Source organism: Megalobrama amblycephala, linkage group LG3 (genome assembly GCF_018812025.1).
Source record: "Megalobrama amblycephala isolate DHTTF-2021 linkage group LG3, ASM1881202v1, whole genome shotgun sequence".
NCBI classification, from domain to species: Eukaryota; Metazoa; Chordata; class Actinopteri; order Cypriniformes; family Xenocyprididae; genus Megalobrama; species Megalobrama amblycephala.
Window position 1 is genome coordinate 43033059 of NC_063046.1, and position 24251 is coordinate 43057309.

Consider the following 24251-nt stretch of genomic DNA (forward strand, 5'->3'; position numbering starts at 1 on the left):
CAAACTCACAAACAAAGTAAAATTCCTGACTACAGTTACTTGTCATCTTCCAGTGAAGTCCAGAGTCTGTGTTGATGTGGCCACAGTCTGATTCCAGCATCGGCTCACTGAGCCAGTTTAAGTAAATCACGTCTGAACCATCCAGCCAGATCAAGCCTTCTGAGGACATTCAAGTTGGTGCAGGTAAAATGATGATTTCTGTACTCAAAAACTCATGCAATGGAACTATTTGCATCTATTTGATTTAATTTCAATCATAAAATCATATCAGCACAAATTAATTTATTATGAATACCATTAAATTTATTCAGTTAAAAAGGATGAATGTGGTTAAAATATGGCTTGCTGTGGATCAAGCAATTTGTATGATAATGAATAAAATTGATTTATTGATGATAAATATATTATTTAATATTACTGGTTAAAACAAAAATTCAAGCTTTCACAATAATTTAGTGGCGTCACACCAGCTATGTACCTTTCGTGTCCAGAGTGAGGTTGATGGAGGTAGACACTAGTCCTATCCACCAGTCCTGCTCCGGCTGCAGGTGTTTTTGGAGAAACTGCTGTGTTTCATCACTCTGGATGAAGGCCAGGTGCCCTCCGTCCCGTTCACACCAAGCCTGAGCGCTGAGGAAACTGCGCTGCCGGGCCACAAACTCATAGCAGGAGCTCCCAAAGGCCTGCTGGTGCTCTGGGCAGGAAAGACATGCTGAAATGATATTAATAATGATCAGAAATAGCAAAGTAAAGAGTCTGCCATCCATCTCTAGTCATACATGAAGACTACAAGAAGCATCCTGGTGATTTCATCTATATAAAGGGTACCAAAAATACACCAGCTTTCCAGATGATTCTGTTGATTGGCTCTCAAACAAAACCCGCTGATGTAATAGCCTAATGGATGTTTATTGTGTTTTTACACAAACAAAAGGCAATGTACATTTAGATCAACTAGATAAGCCAGCCTTTACCCACAGAGTGACGCACGAGACACTGGCACGTTTGTTTGACAGACACTGTAGAAATTAGGGAAGTTCCAGGTCAGTATTTCACAAATCAGTCCACCATCTTGAACCAAATGGTTTTGCCAAAAGGAATAAGAATCATTGAAAATTGTTTACCATATTGTGTCAGCATAATGTTGTATGATCCTGAAAGATTTTTAAAAAGCCTTATTGATGATCATTTGAGAACCATTTTGTTCTATTAATCATAACAGTGCTATTGGAAATGTGTTCTGAAAGATGTACTTTTTGTTTTGTTATTTTAGAATCATATAATTTCCATTAGGTTCCAATTTATGATAGAAATTCCAGCAAGAACAATCTTTATTTTTTTTTAGACATATAGTCATTGCATAGCAACAGTCTAACAACCACCTAAAACACCCTAGTAACTGCCTAGCAACACACTAGCAACTGCAGAGCAACATCCTATTAGAACTGCACGATTAATCGTGTAAAGATTGCGATCTCGATTCAAACACCCACATGATCTTATTTCTAAATGACAACGATTCGGCTATGCCTGTTAAATTAAACCTCTGACAAAATCATGTTCATCCAGTAATGAAACAAGTGAAGTATTTATGAATCATTAATTAAATCATCCAGTAATGAAAGTAGTATTTAGGATTGAGTCATTGAGTCATTCAAACCATTTTTTTAAATAGGCTAATTCATTCTAATGAATTAAACATTTTTAAATAGACTGCAGCAATTAAGATTTTGCCAGAACCTCTAGTAAATTGTGTTATTTTAATTAGTTGCCTGTTTAGAATCGTGGGAGAATCGTAATCTCTATTTGAAACAAAAAAATTGTGATTCTCGATTTATCCAGAATCGTGCAGCTCTACTAGCAACCACCCAGAATACATTAGCAACACCCTAGCAACCACCAAGAACACCCTAACAACTGCCTTACAACCACATAGCAATGCCATAGCAGCCATCCACATTATCCTATAACTACATAGCAAAGACATCCAGACACCCTAAAGATCACCCAAAACACCATAGTGACTGCATAGCAACACAATATCAACCACTCAAAACACCTTTGTAACTGCTTAGCAACACACTATCAACCACCTAAAACACCCTAGCAGCTGCCTATCAACCATATCTGGCAACCGCTGAAAAGCACCCTAGCAACTGCCTAGCAAGACCTTAGCCACCACCCACAACATCTGAACAACTGCCCAACAGCTTCATAGCAATGCCCTAGCAGCCAGCCAGAATACCTTAGTAACTGTCTAGCAACCACATAGCAATGCCATAGCAGCCATCCACATTATTCTAGCAACTACATAGCAAAGACATCCAGACAGGGTGTCACCCAGAACACCATAGTAACTGCATAGCAACACCATATCAACCACTCACAACACCTTAGTAACTGCTTAGCAACACACTATCAACCACCTACAACACCCTAGCAGCTGCCTATCAACCACATCTGGCAACTGCTGAAAAGCACCCTAGCAACTGCCTAGCAAGACCTTAGCCACCACCCACAACATCTGAACAACTGCCAAACAGCTTCATAGCAATTCCCTAGCAGCCAGCCAGAATACCTTAGTAACTGTCTAGCAACCACATAGCAATGCCATAGCAGTCATCCACATTATCCTAGCAATTACATAGCAAAGACATCCAGACACCCTAAAGATCACCCAGAACACCATAGTGACTGCATAGCAACACCATATCAACCACTCAAAACACCTTAGTAACTGCTTAGCAACACACTATCAACCACCTACAACACCCTAGCAGCTGCCTATCAACCACATCTGGCAACCTGCTGAAAAGCACCCTAGCAACTGCCTAGCAAGACCTTAGCTACCACCCACAACATCTGAACAACTGCCAAACAGCTTCATAGCAATACCCTAGCAACCAGCCAGAATATCTTAGTAACTGCCTAGCAACCACATAGCAATGCCATAGCAGCCATCCACATTATCCTAGCAACTACATAGCAAAGACATCCAGACACCCTAAAGATCACCCAAAACACCATAGTGACTGCATAGCAACACCATATCAACCACTCAAAACACCTTTGTAACTGCTTAGCAACACACTATCAACCACCTACAACACCCTAGCAGCTGCCTATCAACCATATCTGGCAACCGCTGAAAAGCACCCTAGCAACTGCCTAGCAAGACCTTAGCCACCACCCACAACATCTGAACAACTGCCCAACAGCTTCATAGCAATGCCCTAGCAACCAGCCAGAATACCTTAGTAACTGTCTAGCAACCACATAGCAATGCCATAGCAGCCATCCACATTATTCTAGCAACTACATAGCAAAGACATCCAGACAGGGTGTCACCCAGAACACCATAGTAACTGCATAGCAAAACCATATCAACCACTCACAACACCTTAGTAACTGCTTAGCAACACACTATCAACCACCTACAACACCCTAGCAGCTGCCTATCAACCACATCTGGCAACTGCTGAAAAGCACCCTAGCAACTGCCTAGCAAGACCTTAGCCACCACCCACAACATCTGAACAACTGCCAAACAGCTTCATAGCAATTCCCTAGCAGCCAGCCAGAATACCTTAGTAACTGTCTAGCAACCACATAGCAATGCCATAGCAGCCATCCACATTATCCTAGCAATTACATAGCAAAGACATCCAGACACCCTAAAGATCACCCAGAACACCATAGTGACTGCATAGCAACACCATATCAACCACTCAAAACACCTTAGTAACTGCTTAGCAACACACTATCAACCACCTACAACACCCTAGCAGCTGCCTATCAACCACATCTGGCAACCGCTGAAAAGCACCCTAGCAACTGCCTAGTAAGACCTTAGCCACCACCCACAACATCTGAACAACTGCCAAACAGCTTCATAGCAATACCCTAGCAACCAGCCAGAATATCTTAGTAACTGCCTAGCAACCACCTAACATCCACCCAGAATAATATTTTTATTATTTATATTTTTGATTATATTTTTGACAATACATATACTTAAAGCTATTTTACATTTCAGCGCATTGCAAGTAAAGGTTTTTTTTTTTTTTTGCATTGTACATTAAGTGACTTAATTCAGATAATTAACAAAAAAAAAAAAAAGAAGAAGCAGCATGGAAATTATGTAGTGACAACAAAAGGGTGTATCACTCCTGAACAACAGGGGGCAGAAAAGACCTCTTCACTCACTGGTTCTCTGACATTAAAATCACAGAAGAAATATACCAATTCAAAACACACTGTTGTATTTCACGATGTTAGGGACCTCGACATATGGAAATATTAAATACATAATTTGATCCGGTGCACCGTTTCTGGTAGATTTGGTTCTTCAGAGAGGTAAGTGTCTGAAACTCTAAATACATCTGTTATTAATGTAAAAGATCAGGCGATATGCACTATATTGTGCTACCGAAAATCAGATTCGCAGCAGCAGCAGAAATGAACTGAAAATCAGACTGGCATCATCATCAGCAGAAATAAAGCATGTTTATAAACACTGCACTGAAAGCGATCCGCTGTGAGCGTCGCACTGCTTCTCGACGTCTTGTTTACATATCTGACACTAGATATCGCGGCAGCTACTTTGAGTTCACATCCCATAATCTCATGTGTCAGTGTTTTCAAGCTTTAAGGATGTGAATGCGTAGAGTAGATTAACCCTATCTGTATCAGTTTATTTATTAACAAGTGACAGAAAGCACAGTGTCACACACGAGCAGCTCCCTACTGAGGTGATTGTAAAACACTGCACAAATCTGAAGGACAAAAGCTTTTTTGTAATAAGGAAGTAAAGCTATACGTCTGGTTTATACTATTTTGTGATCGTGTTAATGTTTCATAACAAAACTGATATCATCCGAGTCCCTATAAAGCCTACTTTATCATATTTGATGTATCATGAATTTTTAAAAATCTGCATGTTAAATCTTTTATTTTGTTAGTAATATTTCAAGATGAATACTTACTGGACTGAAGCAACTTAGGTTTACTTGATTATTAATGCATAATTTTTTAGAAAAATCATGTTAGAGGCACAATTTATAAGATTTTTGGATTAAAATATCCAAAAACCACTAGAACAGTGTTATATATATTGTTGACTTGTGTACTTACATTATCCCAAATGTTTCCAAGAATATTTAAATCCAGAGAAATATGCAATTTTAACCAAGACACGAACCATTTTGAAGGATGCATCGAGTGTATCCTTCAAGTCCTTCAATCACCCACGAGCATCGGCACACATTCCACTTCACGGCATTGAGCTTCTATGAGCTCATTATGAAGTTAATCTTTAAAACTATTAAAGTTAATATAAAGAATTTAATACTAAGTATTTTTCCAAAATTAAGGTTAAATTTTGAATAAGATATTAAAATATTCATAGGATATTCATAAGATACCCCAATAGGCCCAAACAGAGCAAAAATATGCAATTTGGTGCAGTAGCCGATATTTATATGTCCAAAAAGTAAGATGAATGATAGCTTACAAGTAATCTTTATAACAGTATAGCAGATTACTTACATAAAATGCATATAAATATCAGTTGTCACTCTATATCTCCCAATAATATGTCTTAGTAAGATGACATTTAATAGTTTTTATGCCATACAATGATGATTGAGAAATTAACACAAACATTCCTTAAAAGCCTGATGGATCATATTCGATATTCACATTTTAAAGGCTACTATGTAGTTTTCACCTCTAGAGGTCACTTATTCAAAACAGAGGTGTAGCTTGATGACGCCTTGATTTCACGGAAAATTATGGGAGGTGCTGTCTTCAAGTCTACAGCCGGGGGAAAAGAATCCGACGAGACTCGGGCAGAAATCATATTCATGGATAGGACCGTGCATCGCCTATCAGTGACATAATACCTGCGTTATCCTCGATTTCCAACTGTTTGGATACATTCATCGACAGAAAATTAATCATGTTATATAGCCCAACACAGTAAGTCTTATTGTTCAAGTCTCATTTTCTTGATTTACCGTGAGTACCATGTTTTACCATGACTAATATCGATCTAGCTTACTGCAGTGTCTCATAGGAGCCGCTGAGTGAACGCACAGAGTAGCACTATAACAATTTTCAACACACAAATGTATCTAATATGATAAACAGCGCTGCTTTACCCCACATACTCATGACTGGAAGAAGTGGAAGTGCTCGTTTGCAGCATATCAAACGCTCCGCTACTCTCGAGCCGTGTGTCGCACTCGTCTTTCATTAGCAATTGCTCCAGCGTCCTCGTTCCGCTCCACACCCTGTTTCATACCGCAGTAATGTTACTAAATCTTTAATACATTAGCTCATCCATGAATATGATGAATATGAGTCTCGTCGGATTCTTTTCCACCGGCTGTAGACATGAAGACCGCACCTCCCATGATTCCGCGAAATCAAAGCGGCATCAAGTTACGCCTTTGTTTTGAATAAGTGAATAAGTGACCTCTAGAGGCGAAAACGACATAGTGTGCCTTTAAAGGGTTAGTTCACCCAAAAATGAAAATTCTGTCATTTATTACTCACCCTCATGCCGTCCCACACCCGTAAGTCCTTCGTTAATCTTCGGAACACAAATTAAGATATTTTTCCATAAAGGTACTAAAAACACATTTAAATCGGTTCATGTGAGTACAGTGGTTCAATATTAATATTATAAAGCGACGAGAATATTTTTGGTGCGCCAAAAAAAACAAAATAACGACTTATATAGTGATGGCCGATTTCAAAACACTGCTTCAGGAAGCATCGGAGCACAAATGAATCAGTGTATCGAATCTGCTGTTCGGAGCACCAAAGTCACTGTTTGACACGCGATCTGAATCATGATTCGATACACTGATTCATTCTCACTGAGCCATCGGATTTCAACAAAAATATCTTAATTTGTGTTCCGAAGATTAATGAAGGTCTTACGAGTGTGGAACGGCATGAGGGTGAGTAATAAATGACAGAATTTTCATTTCTGGGTGAACTAACCCTTTAAAATGTGAGTATCGAATATGATCCATCAGGCTTTTAAGGAATGTTTGTGTTAATTTCTCAATCATCATTGTATGGCATTGCATTATATGTTTCGACCCCCACAAAAACTGTAAAATTACGCATTTAAATGTCATCTTACTAAGACATATTATTGGGGGATATAGAGTGACAACTGATATTTATATGCATTTTATGTAAGTAATCTGCTATACTGTTATAAAGATTACTTGTAAGCTATCATTCATCTTACTTTTTGGACATATAAATATCGGCTACTGCACCAAATTGCATATTTTTGCTCTGTTTGGGCCTATTGGGGTATCTTTTTCCTCCTTAACTATGAATATTTTAATATCTTATCCAAAATTTAAACTTAATTTTGGAAAAATACTTAGTATTAAATATGTTAACTGACTTTCTATTTAATTTTAATAGTTTTAAAGATTAACTTCATAATGAGCTCATACAAGCACAATGCCGTGAAGTGGAATGTGTGCTGATGTTCGTGGGTGATTGAAGGATACACTCGATGCATCCTTCAAAATGAACTGAATGAAGGAAGTGAAACGAAGGCTGGCTTTCAGGGATCCTTCAAATGGAGATGGCCTGCAGTGGCACTTGACGACGTGACAGCCGAGATATGAGCCTTCTGTTTGAGAAGCACTTGAAATGAAATATCATGATAGACCAGACAGGAAAAAGGAGCATTGCGTTTTATTCTATTTATTCTTTATGTTGGCCTGTTTGTAGCTGTAAGTTTAAGGGGAAAAGGGCCATGAAAATATTTAAAGTATATTATAATTTATAATGCTTATTATTATTGTTATAATATATTCTTAATTTATCTTGTAAACTCTTGTAAGATAGATTGATAGACATTGTAACTGACATAAAGAGGCACACAAATGACAGTTCAGTGAAATCAGCCTTCTGTTGTAATATTTTATAAGCATATTTAGTCATACAATCAACCATTTATATAATCTGAGACCATCACTTCATCACAGTTCCATAACTCTTACTAAATGTGATCATATTGTGTCTCTAACATTTGTTTTCTCCTAGGTTATAATGCTGTTGGCTCAGATAAATCAGTCAGCAGATTTCCAGCATGAGGGTGATGCTCAGGAAGTCACGCTCTGCTTAACTGAGGCTGTGGGGATCGCAGGTCAGAGCTGCACACTTTATTAATTTCTTTTCAGACATTGACATTTTATTAAAGCTGTGCATAATTAATAATTTTATTCAGCAAGGATGCATTCAATTGACCAAAAGTGACAGTGAAGACTATATTGTTACAAAAAATATATATATTTAAAATAAATGCTGTTCTTTTAAATGTTCTATCACCATAAGGTCCAAGGAAAAAAGTGTCAAGGTTTCCTCAAAAATATTAAGCTGCACAACTGTATTAAATATTGATAATAATAAATGTTTCTGAACAGCATATTAGAGTGGTTTCTGAAGGATACTGAAAGCTGAAAATTCAGCTTTGGCATCACAGGAATACATTACATTTTAAAATATATTAAAATAGAAAATGGTTATTTGAAACTGTAAATATCACAGGATTACTATTTTACTGTATTTTTGATGAAATAAATGCAGCCTTGGTCAGTACAAGAGACATTTGAATGGCAGTGTACTCCATATTACAGTCATCATGATCTGTCACTCTCTGTTTGTCTTGTTAATTATTCAGATGGTGATCAGAGCATGGACACAGTCAGTTTGCAGGCTGTGACTTTAGCAGATGGCTCCACTGCATATATACCTCACAATCCTCAAGGTATGTCTATTACGATGCTTTCTGAACAACGAGTTCTGAGCAGAAACATTGTTCATCTGTTCAGCTTAGCATCATCTTCTATAGGAAACAAATTAGCATACTGATCAGCAAATTTGTTGGTTATTTTAAGTTTTTTGGTTATTATTGAACACATTCTTTCTACATTTTCTATCAAACATTTGCATGTGTGCGATTTGAAGAACAGTAACGTGTTCCCTGGCATTCAAACCACTGACCTTTTCAATTAGTTAAGCTAAAGGACCTTAAAATAATATTTATTTTTTACTTAAAAAAAAAAAAAAAAAAAAAAAAAAAAATATATATATATATATATATATATATATATATATATATATATATATATATATAAAATTTTTAAAATAATTTTACGGTCATTTTGCTTAACTAATTATATATATATATATATATATATATATATATATATATATATATATAAATATATGAATATAAATATATATTTATAAATATAAAAATATATATATCATATTTAATTAATAAACGAATCAAAGATGTTCATGTTTTTGCTTTCTTTTTACTTTCTCTTTAAAATCTCATTATATTTATTCACAGTTGACATGGTATTTTTTTTTTTGTGTGAGGTATTAACTGAGTGCTGGTTGTTTTCCCCAGACAGCAATATAGTTGAAGGACAGGTGATCCAGTTAGAAGATGGATCCTCTGCTTATGTGCAACACATTGCTGTTCCAAAAGCAGGTACTGTTCTTGTTATGAAGCAAATCTTCATGTTAGTTTCACTGGAGGTGATCTGGCTTTTATTATTTCATGAACGGGCATATGATGTTAATATGCAAATAATGTTTCTTTTTTAATTTCCCATATTATATGCTCACTAGATGAGTCAAATAACTGGACGGGTTCATCTGTATGTGATGTCGTTGGTAACGAAAGCTTAAGACTGGAAGATGCTCAGACTGTGCAGTTGGAAGATGGAACTACTGCTTACATCCACCACACCGCAAAAGGTTTTTCCATTTCCTGTGTTTTGGCTGCACTCTTAAAAGAGAAAGTTCTATATAGAACTTTAAAGTGCACTTATTATGATATTATTATTATTAAAGGGATAGTTCCCCCAAAAATGAAAATTTGATGTTCATCTGCTTACCCCCAGGGCATCCAATGGCATGTAGGTGACTTTGTTTCTTCAGTAGAACACAAATGATGATTTTTAACTCAAACCGTTGCAGTCTGTCAGTCTTATAATGCATGGCAATGGTAACACAATCTATAAGAGTCCAAAAAACATGCACATTCACATTTTTGGGTGAACTATCTCTTTAATTTTTTAAGGAGGTCTCCTACAACAGATTTACATGTATCAAAATGTCAAAAAACACTTTCATTTCTCTCATAATATACATTGCACATCACCTCATTTCTCAAAGAGTGTAAAAAAGGTTAGTTTCGAAGATTCAGTCTCTAAACCCCTCCTTTCCAAGAGCCTCCTCTGCTCTGATTGGTCAGATGGCCCAGTCTGTTGAGATTTGTTTACTGCTTACAGCACATGTTGGAAACAAAATGCCAATAACCATATCTGAATTTCAGCCCCATTGGCTTCCTCAGTGCTTGAATGACCTAATTTTTTCCTGCATTAACTCCAGCTCAAGTCTTCATCCATTTAAATGCATGCAAAGTGGATTTGCTTTTGCAGCGCAGAAAACAGCGTCTTGAACAACATGAACCAAACTCTTCCAGGTGTCAGCTAGAACTACAGTGTTTGAGGGCAGGTCAAAGTAGACGTCATTCTCCGGCAGCCATTAAAGGCAATAGGCTGGCATTATGCAAATTTGTTACATTGTTGCGTAGGAAGAGAGACTGGCAGTTAAGAATCGTTTCATTCTTTTTTGCGAACATTTTATGTTCACATACAGCTATATTACACACTGCATGAAAGATAATATTTGGAAAAGCATAATAGTGGCACTTTTAGGGTATATAATAAAATAACGTGTTGAACATGATAGTGTTATGCAATCATTTAAGACATTTCTCCTTATATAGAACCTTTCTGTCAGATTGAGTCAAGAACCCTAGGGTTCTATATAGAACCTCACTCTAAGAGTGTGTGCAGCAAGATGTTAAATAGATTCTGTTGAACATGCTTTGTATATTTATTTTTGGTCTGTCTTTGTCATTAATGCATTTGCAGAAACGTATGAACCCAGTACCTTGCAGGCGGTGCAGTTAGAGGACGGGTCTACCGCTTACATCCAGCATGCTGTTCAGGTGTCGCAGCCTAACACCATTCTGGCCATCCAGACAAATGGCACAGTAGCAGATTTGCAGACGGATACATCCATTGACCAAGAAACAATCAATGCTTTGGAGCAGTACACAACCAAGGTTCCCTTTAAAGATGACTAGTCCTAATGTATTTGCCATGATTTTGCTGGTGATATAAAATTGGGTGACATTGTTACATATTTTTAGCATAATCATTTGTCAAAGTTGGTAAGAAAATAATTTTTGTGAAATGTAATGATCACTCTTGAATTCTTTCCTGCAGATTGAGGAAATGGACTCGTACACAAACTCTGAGCTGATCACCAATGACCAAATCACACCTCATGGTGTTGTGGAGATGCAGGTTATAATATAATTCCCATGCAAAATAAAAATGTCAATAGCCAAACTAAGAGATGCTCAAAAATGTTTATTCTCCCTCCCTCTAGATCGTACTTCAGGGTCAAGGAATTCGCCGTAATACGCAGCAGCCTGGGGAGAAATGTTTTCGGTGTAATTATGACGGATGTGGAAAGCTTTACACCACTGCAAATCATCTAAAGGTTATTATAGCTTGTGTATTTGTGCTTATCAGCTTGTAAATAAAAGTAATTCACCATAGACAACATTACAAATGCAATGCAATGCATTATGATCATCATGCTCGTGTTTTGTTTTTTCAGGTACATGAAAGAGCGCATACAGGTGACAAGCCATACTGTTGTGACATACCTGGCTGTGGAAAAAAGTTTGCAACAGGTAACGAAGACTTAAAAATCAATTTGTCACCTCAGTAGGTTTTTTGTGTCCTAGATCAAGCTTTTGAGGTCAGTAAGATTTTTAAAGAAATTATTATTTTTATTTAGCAAGGATGCATTAAATTGATTAAAACAGTATTTATAATGTTAGAAAATATTTCTGTTTCAACGAAAAACCTATTCTTTTGAACTTTCTATTCATCAAAGAATCCTGAAAAAATCATGGCACAACTTGAGCAGCATATTAGAATGATTTCTGAAGGACCATGTGACACTGAAGACTGGAGTAATGATGCTGAAAATTCAGAAATAAATTACATTTTATGATATATTACAACAGAAACCAGCAGGGCTTGACATTAAAGGGTTAGTTTACCCAAAATTTTGTCATTAATTATTCACCCTTATGTCGTTCCAAAGATCTTTGACCCGTAAGATCTTTGTTCATCTTCAGAACACAAATGAAGATATTTTTGATGAAATCTGAGAGGTTTTTATTTATCTCCCATAGAAACCAAAGAAAAAACAACATTTGAGGTCTAGAAAAGTAGTAAAGACGTCGTTAAAATAGTCCATGTGACTACAGCGGTTCAACCTTAATGTTATGAAGTGACAAGAATAAAAAAAATAATGTTTTTATTCAACAATTTCCTGCTGGTTACCGTGTCTATTAATGGGTATAGATACAGTAACGTCTTCAGCTAGTCAGCTTGAGATCCTTTCCATCTAAACTGGTTACATCTCTCAAGCCTATTAGTGAATGTTTAATGATCAGTAGGATAACTATATTCATCCACACAGTCACACAGAGCCGAAGCACAACCAAAACAATGTTCTTCCGCAAAATGCATGCAGTTTTGTTTTTTTACAGCTAGAGGGGCAAAAGTTATATAATGTGCCTTTAAATTGTAATAATGTGTTCACAATATTACTCTTTTACAGTATTTTCAATCAAATAAATGTATTAAAACAGTAAAAAAAATCCCAACTTTATAACAGTTGTGTATTTCTGATGTATTTGCTGTTATATTCATCACTTAAATTCATTTTCTTTTAGGTTATGGTTTGAAAAGTCACATCAGGACACACACTGGAGAAAAACCGTACCGCTGTCAGGAACTGGACTGTAAAAAATCTTTCAAAACCTCAGGGGACCTTCAAAAGCACACCAGAATTCATACAGGTACTTTCTTTGCTGTCTTAGTATCTTTCATCTATTCCTTGGAATATTAATGATCTGAATATGAATATAGTAATCACACAGTACTGTGTTAAAATATTGAATATAGAATATTGAATATTGAATAGTAGACAAAAAGCTGCATGCATAAGAATTATACAAGTATTAGAAAATTTCTGTTTAAAATCGATATTGTCGTTGTTGCGCGAAATCTCATTTTTATTTAATTTTTTCATAAATCATTACTAATGGTCACCCTTTATGAGTCTGTGGGTTTTGCATACGTCTAACCAATGAAAAGTACAGAAAGAGCTTGTGACTAAACCTTGTAACACTATTGGATTCTCAAATTGTTGATAAAACCATATAACTCCTATCATGAATGAAGTGCTGCACATACAGTGCCCTCCACAATTATTGGCACCCTTAGTAATTATGAGCAAAAGCAGCTGTGAAAATAAATCTGCATTGTTTATACTTTTGATCTTTCATTCAAAAAATTCACAAAATTATAACCTTTCATTTAAGGAAAATAATTGAAAGTGGGCGGAAACTTACATTATGAAATAAATGTTTTTCTCCAAAACACGTTGGCCACAATTATTGGCACCCTTTTATTCAAAACTTTTTGCAACCTCCTTTTGCCAAGATAACAGCTCTGAGTCTTCACCTATAATGCCTGATGAGTTTGGAGAACACCTGACAGGAGATCAGAGACCATTCCTTCATGCAGAATCTCTCCAGATCCTTCAGATTCCAGCTCCATGTTGGTGCTTCTTCTCTTCAGTTCACTCCACTCATTTTCTTTAGGTTTCAGAGGTCAGAGGACTGGGATGGCCATGGCAGAAGCTTCATTTTGTGCTCAGTGACCCATTTTTGTGTTGGATTTGATGTTTGTTTTGGATCATTGTCCTGATGGAAGATCCAACCACGGCCCATTATTGGATTTCTAGCAGAAGCGGTCAGGTTTAGATTTTTTATCTGTTGGTATTTGATAGAATCCATGATACCATGTATCTGAACAAGATGTCCAGGACCTCCAGCAGAAAAATAGGCCCACAACATTAAAGATCCAGCAGTATATTTAACCGTGGGATGGGGTACTTTTTATCCATGTGTGCACCAAACCCATCTGGTGGGTTTGCTGCCAAAAAGCTCTTTTTTTAGTTTCATCTGACCATAGAAGCCGGTCCAGTTTGAAGTTCAGTCGTGTCTGACAACTGAATATGCTGGAGATTGTTTCTGGATGAGAGAAGAGGATTTTTCTTGAAACATCTTGTGGGGATGTAGGTGCTGTTTGATAATTTTTTTAGGCTTTCTGAGACTCAAGACTCAACTAATCTCTGCAATTCTCCAACTGTGATCCTTGGAGAGTCTTTGGCCACTCAAACTTCTCCTCCTCACTTCACATTAGGACGATTTAGACGCACGTCCTCTTCCAGGCAGATTTGTAACATGTTTAGTTGATTGGAACTTCTTAATTATTGCCCTGATAGTGGAAATGGGGATTTTCAATGTTTTAGGTATTTTCTTACAGCCACTTTCTATTTTGTGAAGCTCAACAATCTTTTGCTGCACATCAGAACTATATTCTTTGGTTTTACTCATTGTGATGAATGATTAAGGAATTTGGCCTCTGTGTTTCCTCATGTTTATATTCCTGTGGAACAGGAAGTCATGGCTGGACAATTTCATGTTCCTAGTCACACTGGTGTGCTAAAAAATGTAAATATGAATGGGAATATACTTCAGAGATATTTTACCATAAGAATTTCTAGGGGTGCCAATAATTGTGGCCAACATGTATTGGAGAAAAACATTTATTTCACAATCTGACTTTCCCCCCACTTTCAATTGTTTTACTTCAATGAAAGGTTAGAATTTTGTGAATTTTTTTAATGAAAGATCAAAAGGATAAACAATGCAGATTTATTTTCACATCCACCTTTGCTCATATTTACTAAGGGTGCCAATAATTGTAGAGGGCACTGTATGTAAAGTGTTTTCTTGACTCAAAAAATAAGCTAATGTTTTATGTATTTGAAGAGCAGAGAAGAGTGTCTTAGTCTAGCATTTGTTGAAAAATGACAGAAATAGCTGAGCACCCACATAGCTACAGTAAACTTTATAACCTGTAAGTTGAAATTTATTACTGCTGTTCTGACACACAAAACACCTATGTCTGAATTTCAATGGTCAAAAACCTCGTAAACATCTGAGCTTGTTTTTTGTAAAATGTTAATAATATATTGACACATATAAAGTGTTTTCCATTTCCGTTTTTTTACAAAAGTGTAAATTTTGGAGATAAGAGATTTCCGCCCGACAGCAACGATATGGAGATTTGACATATTAGCTGCACTATTACCAATGTTATACCACCGTACCACCACATTACTTGGGCTCCTACCAATGACCTCTGTTCTTTTAAGGAGAGAAGCCATTTTTATGTCCTATCCCGGGCTGTGGACGATCCTTCACTACCTCAAACATCTGTAAGGTGCATGTTCGCACACACACAGGAGAGAAACCGTATCACTGCCCAGAGCCAGGCTGTAATCGGGCCTTTGCCAGCGCAACAAATTACAAGAACCACATACGGATCCATACAGGTGTGCTGCTCTTTAGCCTTAAAGGGATAGTTCACCTAGAAATTAAAAAGATCAGATTTTCTAATTCTCATGTTGTTCCAGACTTTCTTTCTTACTTGGAACTCAAAAGGAGAAATTTTGGTTACACTTTATTGTAAGGTGTCCGTGTTACAGTGTAATTATATATAAGAAAATTTGTATTTACTTGTTTATTTAATGTGGCAGGCCCAGCTCCAGAACACAGAACAGGCATGTGCTTTGGCTTTTTTGACTTAGGCTGCCCATTTAGGCTTTCTCAAGCCAACATCAAAGTTTGTTTATGAACTTCAGCTTTTAGTTATATATTCAAGTATATATTTAATGCACTCACTATAGGTTTAGGGTTAGGATTAGGGCTTGGTTTAGGGTTAGTCGAATGTAATTATGCATTATTTACAGTTATTATTACTACAGTAACTACATGTAATATGTGTAACAAGGACACTGTAAAATAAAGGGTAACACTTTATTTTACAGTGCCGTAGTTACATGTTATTACATGTACTTACTATAGTAATAACAGTAAATTATGCATAATTACAAGTAACTAACCCTAAACCAAACCCTACTACAACTGTAACTCTATAGTAAGTACATGTAGTTAATTAATAGTGCTCAGTACTTATTTTAGTAATTACAATGTAACTACGGCACTGTAAAATAAAGTGTTACCGAAATTTGAATAATGTGCTGATTTAGTCAGATGTCAAGTTGTTATTGTTAATCTGTTTCTCAAACAAAGCTATCGTATGAACTCAGAAGATTTGTAATATAGAGCATGAATACTTTTATACTTTTAATGTGCTGCTTGTCATTTTGGAGCTCATTTCCAGTCCTCATTCCCTTTCATTTATTAAAATGATAGTTCAGCCAAAAATTAAAATGCTGTCATCATTTACTCACTCTCATGTCATTCCAAACCTGCATGACCTTGTTACTCATGCATAAAAGAAGATATTTTGTTAAAACGTTACAATAAGGTTCCGTTTGTTAACGTTGGCTATCTACATTAGTTAACATGAACTAACAAAGAAAAATACAGTAACACTTTATTTTAAGGTGACGTAGTTACACGGTAACCGTAAATTATGCATAATTACAAATAAATGACCCTAAAACTAATAATAAACCTATGGTATATTTACATGTAATTATTATGCAGTGCTTAATTGTGTAATTACACTGTACACAATATCACCTTAAAGGTTTTTTTAGTGATTTATTAAATTAAATTTAGTTCATGTTAATTTCAGCATTTACTAATCCGTTATTATGCTCAAACTATGTATTTGTTCATTTTATTTAATGGACCTGAGCTAACATGAACTAACAATGAACAACTGTATTTTTGTTAACTAATGTTAACAAAGACTAATAAAATATCGTAATAAATGCATTGCTCATTGTTAATGTTAGTTAATGCATGAACTGATGGGCTCTTATTGTAAAAGTGTTAACAATATTTTGAGAAGTGTCTCAGTGTTTTTTGGAATGACATGAGAGTAAGTAAATGGTGACAAAATTGTAATTTTTGGGTGAACTATCTCTTTAAGTATCCAAAAATTCACCTTGTGTTTTCACAAAAGAAAGTCATACAGATATGAGAAGACATGTGGGGGAGTAAATAATGACAGATTTTCCATTTTGGGGAAAAAATCTCTTTCTTTATAATGTTTAATCTAACCTAAATGTAACTATGAATTCATCTCTGTGAAATATCTAAACCAGTGTCTTTATTGCATGCAGGAGAGAGGCCGTATGTTTGCACAGTTCCTGGTTGTGACAAGCGATTCACTGAGTACTCGAGTCTATACAAACACAATGTAGTGCACACTCCCTGTAAACCCTACAAGTGCAACCACTGTGGAAAGACATACAAGCAGATTTCCACGCTGGTCATGCACAAGCGTACAGCACACAATGACTCTGAGCCTATAGAAGAGGAGTCGGAGGGCTATTTTGAACCCCCTTCAGGTTGGTTTTGAAAAATGCCTACATCGTAGATACAAGATCAGATTTTGATGAAGTTTCATGAGCGGAACTGGGCTGTTTTTTGTGTTCAGAGGCTATAGATGACCCCTCCCTGAGTGTTAGTCCAGTGAAGTGTGAGGACACTTGTCCTGAAATGGCTTCTGAAATCTCTGATGTCACAGAACAGCAGCATGTAACTCTCATCACCCAAGATGGAGCATCACAGGTTTGCATTTTTGTATATGAAGTGTTTTGAGTCTTTTTGATTATGCTTTCGACTACCAATTAAAGTGTAGCACTCTGTTTAACACAGCATACAAAAAAAGTCAGTAGATTGTTATACTGTAAGCTTAAATGTACTTGGTCATTTGAACTGTTGTTTTGACTGACTGCAAATTTGGTCAGGTGACTTTTCAGACCTTGCCCTAAACTCTGGCAATTTTCAGAGCAATTGTGCAATAATTTCTGTGCTGCCATCGGTGCTGGGTAGATTGCTTACAAATTGTAGTCCATTACTGAATACAAATGACATGATGAAAATTTTATTTAGTGATCTATTATTACACATTTTAGGTAATATAATCTAACTACTTTTTGATTACTTTTAGATCTAACTCGTTTATCAGATTGATTTGAATAGGATAATCTTGTACCATATTAATATAAAACTACAAAGAGAAAGAAAATGTATTTAATTTTTTTGTTATAAACAATATAAGGTGCATTAAACATTACATTATTTCAGGGTTTGTAAAAGAACTGCAGGGGCTTCGTAAATTGATAAAGCTATTTATTTAAATAAAAAATGATAAAAATGATAAAAATAAAAACAATCAAAATAAAACACTTAATAAAAAGATTTAGTATTTTGTTTGTTTGTTTGTTTGCTTATGCTGTGTAAAAATAGACGCTTGACTAATGGTCGGTCTGTGTGTGCAATTTCACAAAACTGGAAGACTTTCTGCACATATATAAGCTATAGTCTTTTTTTAGAAAGAAAAAATTAACATAATAAACAAGAATTAGCGACAGTCAATGAATTATGAATAATTTACTGCCATTTTGTGAGTATTAAAGCCCCACTTAAAACTCAAGTTTAATCACCAAAATTACATATTTAAACATTTTTTCCTTGAAAAAAAATTCTTCATGCCTTAAATAGCTAGAATGTAACTCTACACCCTTGCCTTTTTTTATTATACGTGTTTCTATGAATATGCAAATTAGCCCCGCCTCCACTCACTCACACCAGCTCAGTGATACACTCGTTGACGATCACACATTGACGTGATTGGTTACAAGGTAGTTTGTGACGTCAGAAACACCAGGAATTTTTTTGAGACTGTCTTTGGCTCACTGCAGTTTTAAACAGAAAATACTCAGTAATGGTGTTGATTTATGAATTTGCACATGGTTTGTCTTAAAGCACATTAAAAACACCACATAGACATAAACAACATCACCACAGGGGGTCTTTAAGTGATCTTTTTAAAAAAAAATTAACTAGTCTCATTATGAGTATTTTACAACATAATATCATCTTATTACAACAAGTATTTAATTTTAGAATCTGATTACGTAATCCAGATTACTTGTAATGAGTTACTACCCAGCACTGGCTGCCATAGACAGCAAATCCAGAAGCTGACCACAATACATGTGCTGAATGAGAATTTCTGTGATTTTAACAGGCTATTGGAAATGCAATCACAATGGTAACACAAGATGGCAGTATGATCACCTTCCCACCCACTGAGTCTTTGCTGACATCAGGGGAGGCTCATTCAGTGACTATGGTCTCAGAGGATGGCACTGAAGGACAGGTATGTAGGATTTTGGGGTATTGTAAATTTGAGAAGCAGATATTCACGTGTGTGGGTTTTCGTTTCCAGCAAACACAAAATGTTCTTTCCTTATTATCACAAGACTATGCTGATTTGCATGCATATCAAGCTCTGCAGTGATGTTTTTGTAGGCCAGTCTGGAAGTTGGCATCACTCTGGTTCCCTCGACAAAAACCCAGTTTTTCTATTAGCTTTTGGATTATTGCAGAAAATAAGTTCTGTGACCAACAAACTTTTATGGTTCTTACATGAACACAACTTTATGAATTTTGAAGCATAAACACAATCACTAAGCTTCCGACAACTATTTCAGTCTTTGAAAGTTCGAGTTAGAATAGTTTGCAAGAGTGCATTTATAAACACAACGAGGCTGTGAAAGTGGACCAGTGAGTAGATGAGTTTACCTGTATGGCTGATGATGTTTAATGTCCCCGACAACCTCTCTAGTCCCATTTAGCCACTTGTTAGCAACTGCCTTTTTCAAGCAAGTAAAAGCTTTAAAAAAATCAGTAGGGGGTATTACTGATGTATTTTATGTTGTTGAATAAAACATGAAGATATCTTGAGCTTGTGTTTCTCACAGACCTTCCATTTAGCCATTTAACTAAAAACCCATTCTGTCACACTTTAGGGTTCATTTCTCACTAATAAATATTACTTTTGCCTCAAAAACAAACCAAAAAAACCTCCTAGTTAGTAAGGTCATTGTCAAGTTCAGGTATTGTGTGGGATTAAGGGATGTAGAATATTGTCATGCAGAATAAGGCATTAATATGTGCTTTATAAGTACTAATAAACAGCCAATATCCTAGTGCATGCTAATAAGCAACTAGTAAATAGTGAGAATTGGACCCTAAACTAAAGTGTTACTGTACCACCCATTCAAAAAACCCACTGACTCCAGAACGATGGAACCAGAACGGCTCTTTTCCAGGTTTTGGCCCACTATAATATAATCTATGAACTATTTTTATGCATTTTTTTCTGTTCTCTCCAGATGACTATTATGATGCCAGAATTAACATCTTCCAGGATCACACAGGATGGGTTATCAGCACACCCAATTACACTTCTGGCTACTTCTAACGGCACACAGATTGCTGTTCAGGTAGAGTTCACTTACGGCTGGAATACACGACATGACTTTTGCCCAGAGTTTTTACAGTCGGAGGAGTTGATGTTAGTCGCCGAAAGTCACAGCCAGTCTGCAGATTTTAGGCAGTTTCAAAGAAAATCGCATAGCCACAGACCATGATTTTTTAGTTTCACCCCAAGATTTCATCCAGTCAGAAGATATCAAACATGTTTGATATTCTGAGCTGATTTTAGTACACATTATTTTCACGTCAAGCATCTTCTAGCAACAGGGCAGGCACATTTCTGCGTGAATTTTGACGCTGACCAACGCAGACAATCACCAAATTTCAGTAAATCACTTCTCAAGGTCTTTGCACACCGAGTCTGAAATTTTCATATGCATTTTTTTGTATTCATCATCCTAAAAATTCGTCATGCACAGAAACCTTGAACACTGAGTCCAATGTGTATTAATTAATCCGTTGCGAAACAATTCGCAAAACAATACAAAATGGAGTCTTCAAGCAGTGAGGATGATTTTGTTGTCCTCTCTCTTCGTAAAAGAGAAAAAGAAAGAGGAAATATTGGGACCATCCAATCCTGAGATTGCGTAGAGAGGAAGAAGCTGCGGGATTATCCTGAGCGATTCAAAGCTCAGTTTGATGCTTTGCTAGTGCACTTTGTTTGTCATACAGTGCTTTGTGCTGTGGGACGAAGTGGATCAACTTGTCAGACGCCATTCTGGATTTTAGCGTTAGCTTGTACGGTGGCTCTGAATTGTCAAAACGCCTCTCAAAATGCTTGCTACTTATGCGAAAAACGCAAAAAAATTGAAACCGATCCAATTTTTTTTTTTGACGGACGAAATTTTCAGAAGCAGTGTGTAAACATGATTGACCCAACGTGAGGTCTTATTATTTAACGTGCAAGAATTTTGGAAAGACCTTCACACATTCCAAGGCCCGACAAATGGCGATTGAACATGTTCAATCAGTGAAAACAAGCGACCAACACCAACAGACGACAGAGTGAATGAACAGCCTGTCACATCCTCTCTACTTAGATATCTTCATCTGATTGATTTTTGAAAGTAGCATAGATACACTGATGAGCCAAAACATTATGACCAGTCATAGGTGAAGCGAATATTGTTGATCATTTCCTAAAAAGGCCATACATTAAGGTCTGGGTAGATGCAGGAATAAAGATCTGACCGACTTTGACAAGGACCAAGATGTTATGGCAAGGCGACTGGGTCAGAGAATCTCTGAAACGGCAAAGCTTGTGTGTTGCTCCTGATCAGCAGTGGTGAGAATTTACCTACAGTGTCTGAGGAGGGACAAACCACAAACTAGGCGCCCAAGGCTTATGGATGCACGAGGACAATGAAGGCTATCCTGTGTCTGGTTTTAGCCAAAAGAAGAGCCCCGTTTCCACCACAGAAACATTCCCCAGGAACTAAGGACTGTGGGGTGGTACTCTGTGTGTTTTGACCACAGGAACCAGGGTCTAAATTAACTTCCGGGTAAAAAATCCACCCTCAAAAAGTCCCTGCTCTCGAGGTAGTACTTTTTCAAAGTTCAGGAACTTTCGGGGGTGGGACTTGGGTGCTGAACATGCTGATTGGTTGACTCAACGCAGCATTTTATTTCAACCACCGTTTTTAAAAGTCTGTCGCAGTGCGTGCAGTAAGAGTTGTTTGCTATTCGAATCAACAGTGGAGTTTAAAAAATACGACTGATGGACCAACAACGAGGTTCAGGCTTTATTAAGCTTGTATGCGGAGGATGAAATCCAGCAGGAACTGGAAAGTCATGTGCAGTCCTACATCACCAGACTCTTCTTCACAGTACTTAAAAGGTTAGTTCACCCAAAAATGAAAATTCTGTCATTTATTACTCACCCTCATGCCGTTCCACACCCGTAAAACCTTTGTTCATCTTCGGAACACAAATTAAGATATTTAAGTTGAAATCCGATGGCTCCGTGAGGCCTCCATAGGGAGCAATGACATTTCCTCTCTCAAGATCCATAAAGGTGCTAAAAACACATTTAAATCGGTTCATGTGAGTTCAGTGGTTCAATATTAATATTATAAAGCGACGAGAATATTTTTGGTGCGGCAAAAAACAAAACAAAATAACGACTTATTTAGTGATGGGCGATTTCAAAACACTGCTTCAGGAAGATTCGGAGCACAAATGAATCAGTGTATCGAATCATGATTCAGATCGTGTGTCAAACTGCCAACGGCTGAAATCACGTGATTTTGGTGCTCCGAACAGCAGATTCGATACATTGATTAATTTATGCTCCGATGCTTCCTGAAGCAGTGTTTTGAAATCGGCCATCACTAAATAAGTCTTTATTTATTTTATTTTTTTTGGCGCTCCAAAAATATTCTTGTCGCTTTATAATATTAATATTGAACCACTGTACTCACATGAACCGATTTAAATGTGTTTTTAGTACCTTTATGGATCTTGAGAGAGGAAATGTTATTGCTCCCTATGGAGGCCTCACGGAGCCATCGGATTTCGACTAAAATATCTTAATTTGTTTTCCGAAGGTCTTACGGGTGTAAAACGGCATGAGGGTGAGTAATAAATGACAGAATTTTCATTTTTGGGTGAACTAACCCTTTAAGACCACGATGGAAACACAGACAGCAACAGGTCTGGGGGAAAAATTTCCTGGGAAAAAAGTTCCTGGGACAAATTGTTCCAGGTAATTTAGGTGGAAACGAGACTAGGGTCTACTGTGGCATAAGTCACACAAAATTTTAATGATGTAATGGAAGAAATGTGTCGCAACACAAGTGGCCTCTTTCAACAGGATAATGCACCCTGCCACACTGCACACATTGTTCAGGAACAATAGTTCAAGGTGTTGCCCTGGCTTCCAAATCCTCCAAATCTCAATCCAATTGATCATCTGTGGGGGTGTGCTGAACCAACAAGTTCAATCCACAGCGGCTCCACCTCACAACATACAGGAACATTAAGGATCTGCTGCTAATGTCTTGGTGCCAGAGACAACAGCACACCTTCAGGGCTCTTGTAGAGTCCATGCCTCAGCGGGTCAGTGCTGATTCAGAGCACATGGTGGACCAAGAGCATATTGGTCATAATGTTCTGGCTCATCGGTGTACATCACTGCCTATGAGATCCCACTATCCTGTGCGTTCGATTCCATTACACCTGAGCTGAAGGAAACAAATTGTGTCTTAAAGTTGCTCTGGTCTGTCCTACAGTTTAGATGGTTTGACTTGCTTCTATTTTTATTCAGTCTAATATTTTTTACAATTACTTTTTAGTATTTTAGTGTTGTTATCACAGTTAATGAAAATATTTTTCCACCTTGATCTTTAACTGTTCAGCTGGGCATATGTATATTTTATTGATTGTAGATGTTGTGTTCTCTCTTGTAGCTCAATGAACAGACTTCACTGGAAGAGGCTCTGAGGATAGCATCATCATTACAGGGAGGAGAAACTGCAGAACTGGTCAATTAACTACCTTCACCTTCAGACGGGGCTCAGTATTTAGTGTAACTAGTGATTCCATGAACGAATGATGAACTTTTGTAATTACCCTTTCACCGCAATTGTACAGAGGTCAGACTGTGCACTATGATAACATTTTTATCAGATTTTGTTCATTGATATAGATATCTAAAAGGCAGAAACCTGTTTGCATTTTTAAATAAAAAGAGATGAAGGGA

The 24251-nt window shown here is 36.8% G+C and overlaps 2 protein-coding genes across 4 annotated transcripts in view; one reads left to right on the forward strand and one right to left on the reverse strand.

Annotated features, from left to right (window-relative positions):
• The window catches only part of pkd1l2b (polycystic kidney disease 1 like 2b), a 41397-nt gene extending 40211 nt beyond the window's left edge, over nucleotides 1-1186 (reverse strand). The window contains 2 exon segments of the mRNA XM_048185565.1: nucleotides 1-159; nucleotides 479-1186. Coding sequence (XP_048041522.1) covers nucleotides 1-159; nucleotides 479-767 — 448 coding nt within the window. The 5' untranslated portion in view covers nucleotides 768-1186.
• znf143a (zinc finger protein 143a) lies at nucleotides 83-24251 on the forward strand. Of its 3 annotated transcripts, none has more exons than XM_048185567.1 (16): nucleotides 83-183; nucleotides 8083-8185; nucleotides 8720-8806; nucleotides 9458-9541; nucleotides 9682-9810; nucleotides 10986-11188; nucleotides 11352-11432; nucleotides 11518-11631; nucleotides 11752-11827; nucleotides 12884-13009; nucleotides 15439-15618; nucleotides 17383-17610; nucleotides 17700-17833; nucleotides 19299-19430; nucleotides 20449-20559; nucleotides 23959-24251. In XM_048185567.1, the coding sequence occupies exons 2-16, from the start codon at nucleotides 8089-8091 to the stop codon at nucleotides 24040-24042; spliced, it is 1866 nt and encodes a 621-aa protein (XP_048041524.1). In that variant the 5' UTR covers nucleotides 83-183; nucleotides 8083-8088; the 3' UTR covers nucleotides 24043-24251. The 3 variants fall into 3 exon arrangements, with proteins under 3 accessions (XP_048041524.1, XP_048041523.1, XP_048041525.1); XM_048185566.1 differs by lacking the exon at nucleotides 83-183 and adding an exon at nucleotides 4201-4356; XM_048185568.1 differs by lacking the exon at nucleotides 83-183 and adding an exon at nucleotides 4201-4356 and having other exon boundaries at nucleotides 10995-11188.

Excerpts from the sequence above, each read along its gene's own strand:
- znf143a (XM_048185567.1), top strand. The coding sequence starts at position 8,089 with ATGCTGTTGGCTCAGATAAATCAGTCAGCAGATTTCCAGCATGAGGGT. Across the intron at positions 9,542-9,681 it reads CATTGCTGTTCCAAAAGCAG|ATGAGTCAAATAACTGGACG; the intron begins GTACTGTTCTTG and ends TATGCTCACTAG. Across the intron at positions 19,431-20,448 it reads AGGATGGCACTGAAGGACAG|ATGACTATTATGATGCCAGA; the intron begins GTATGTAGGATT and ends TGTTCTCTCCAG.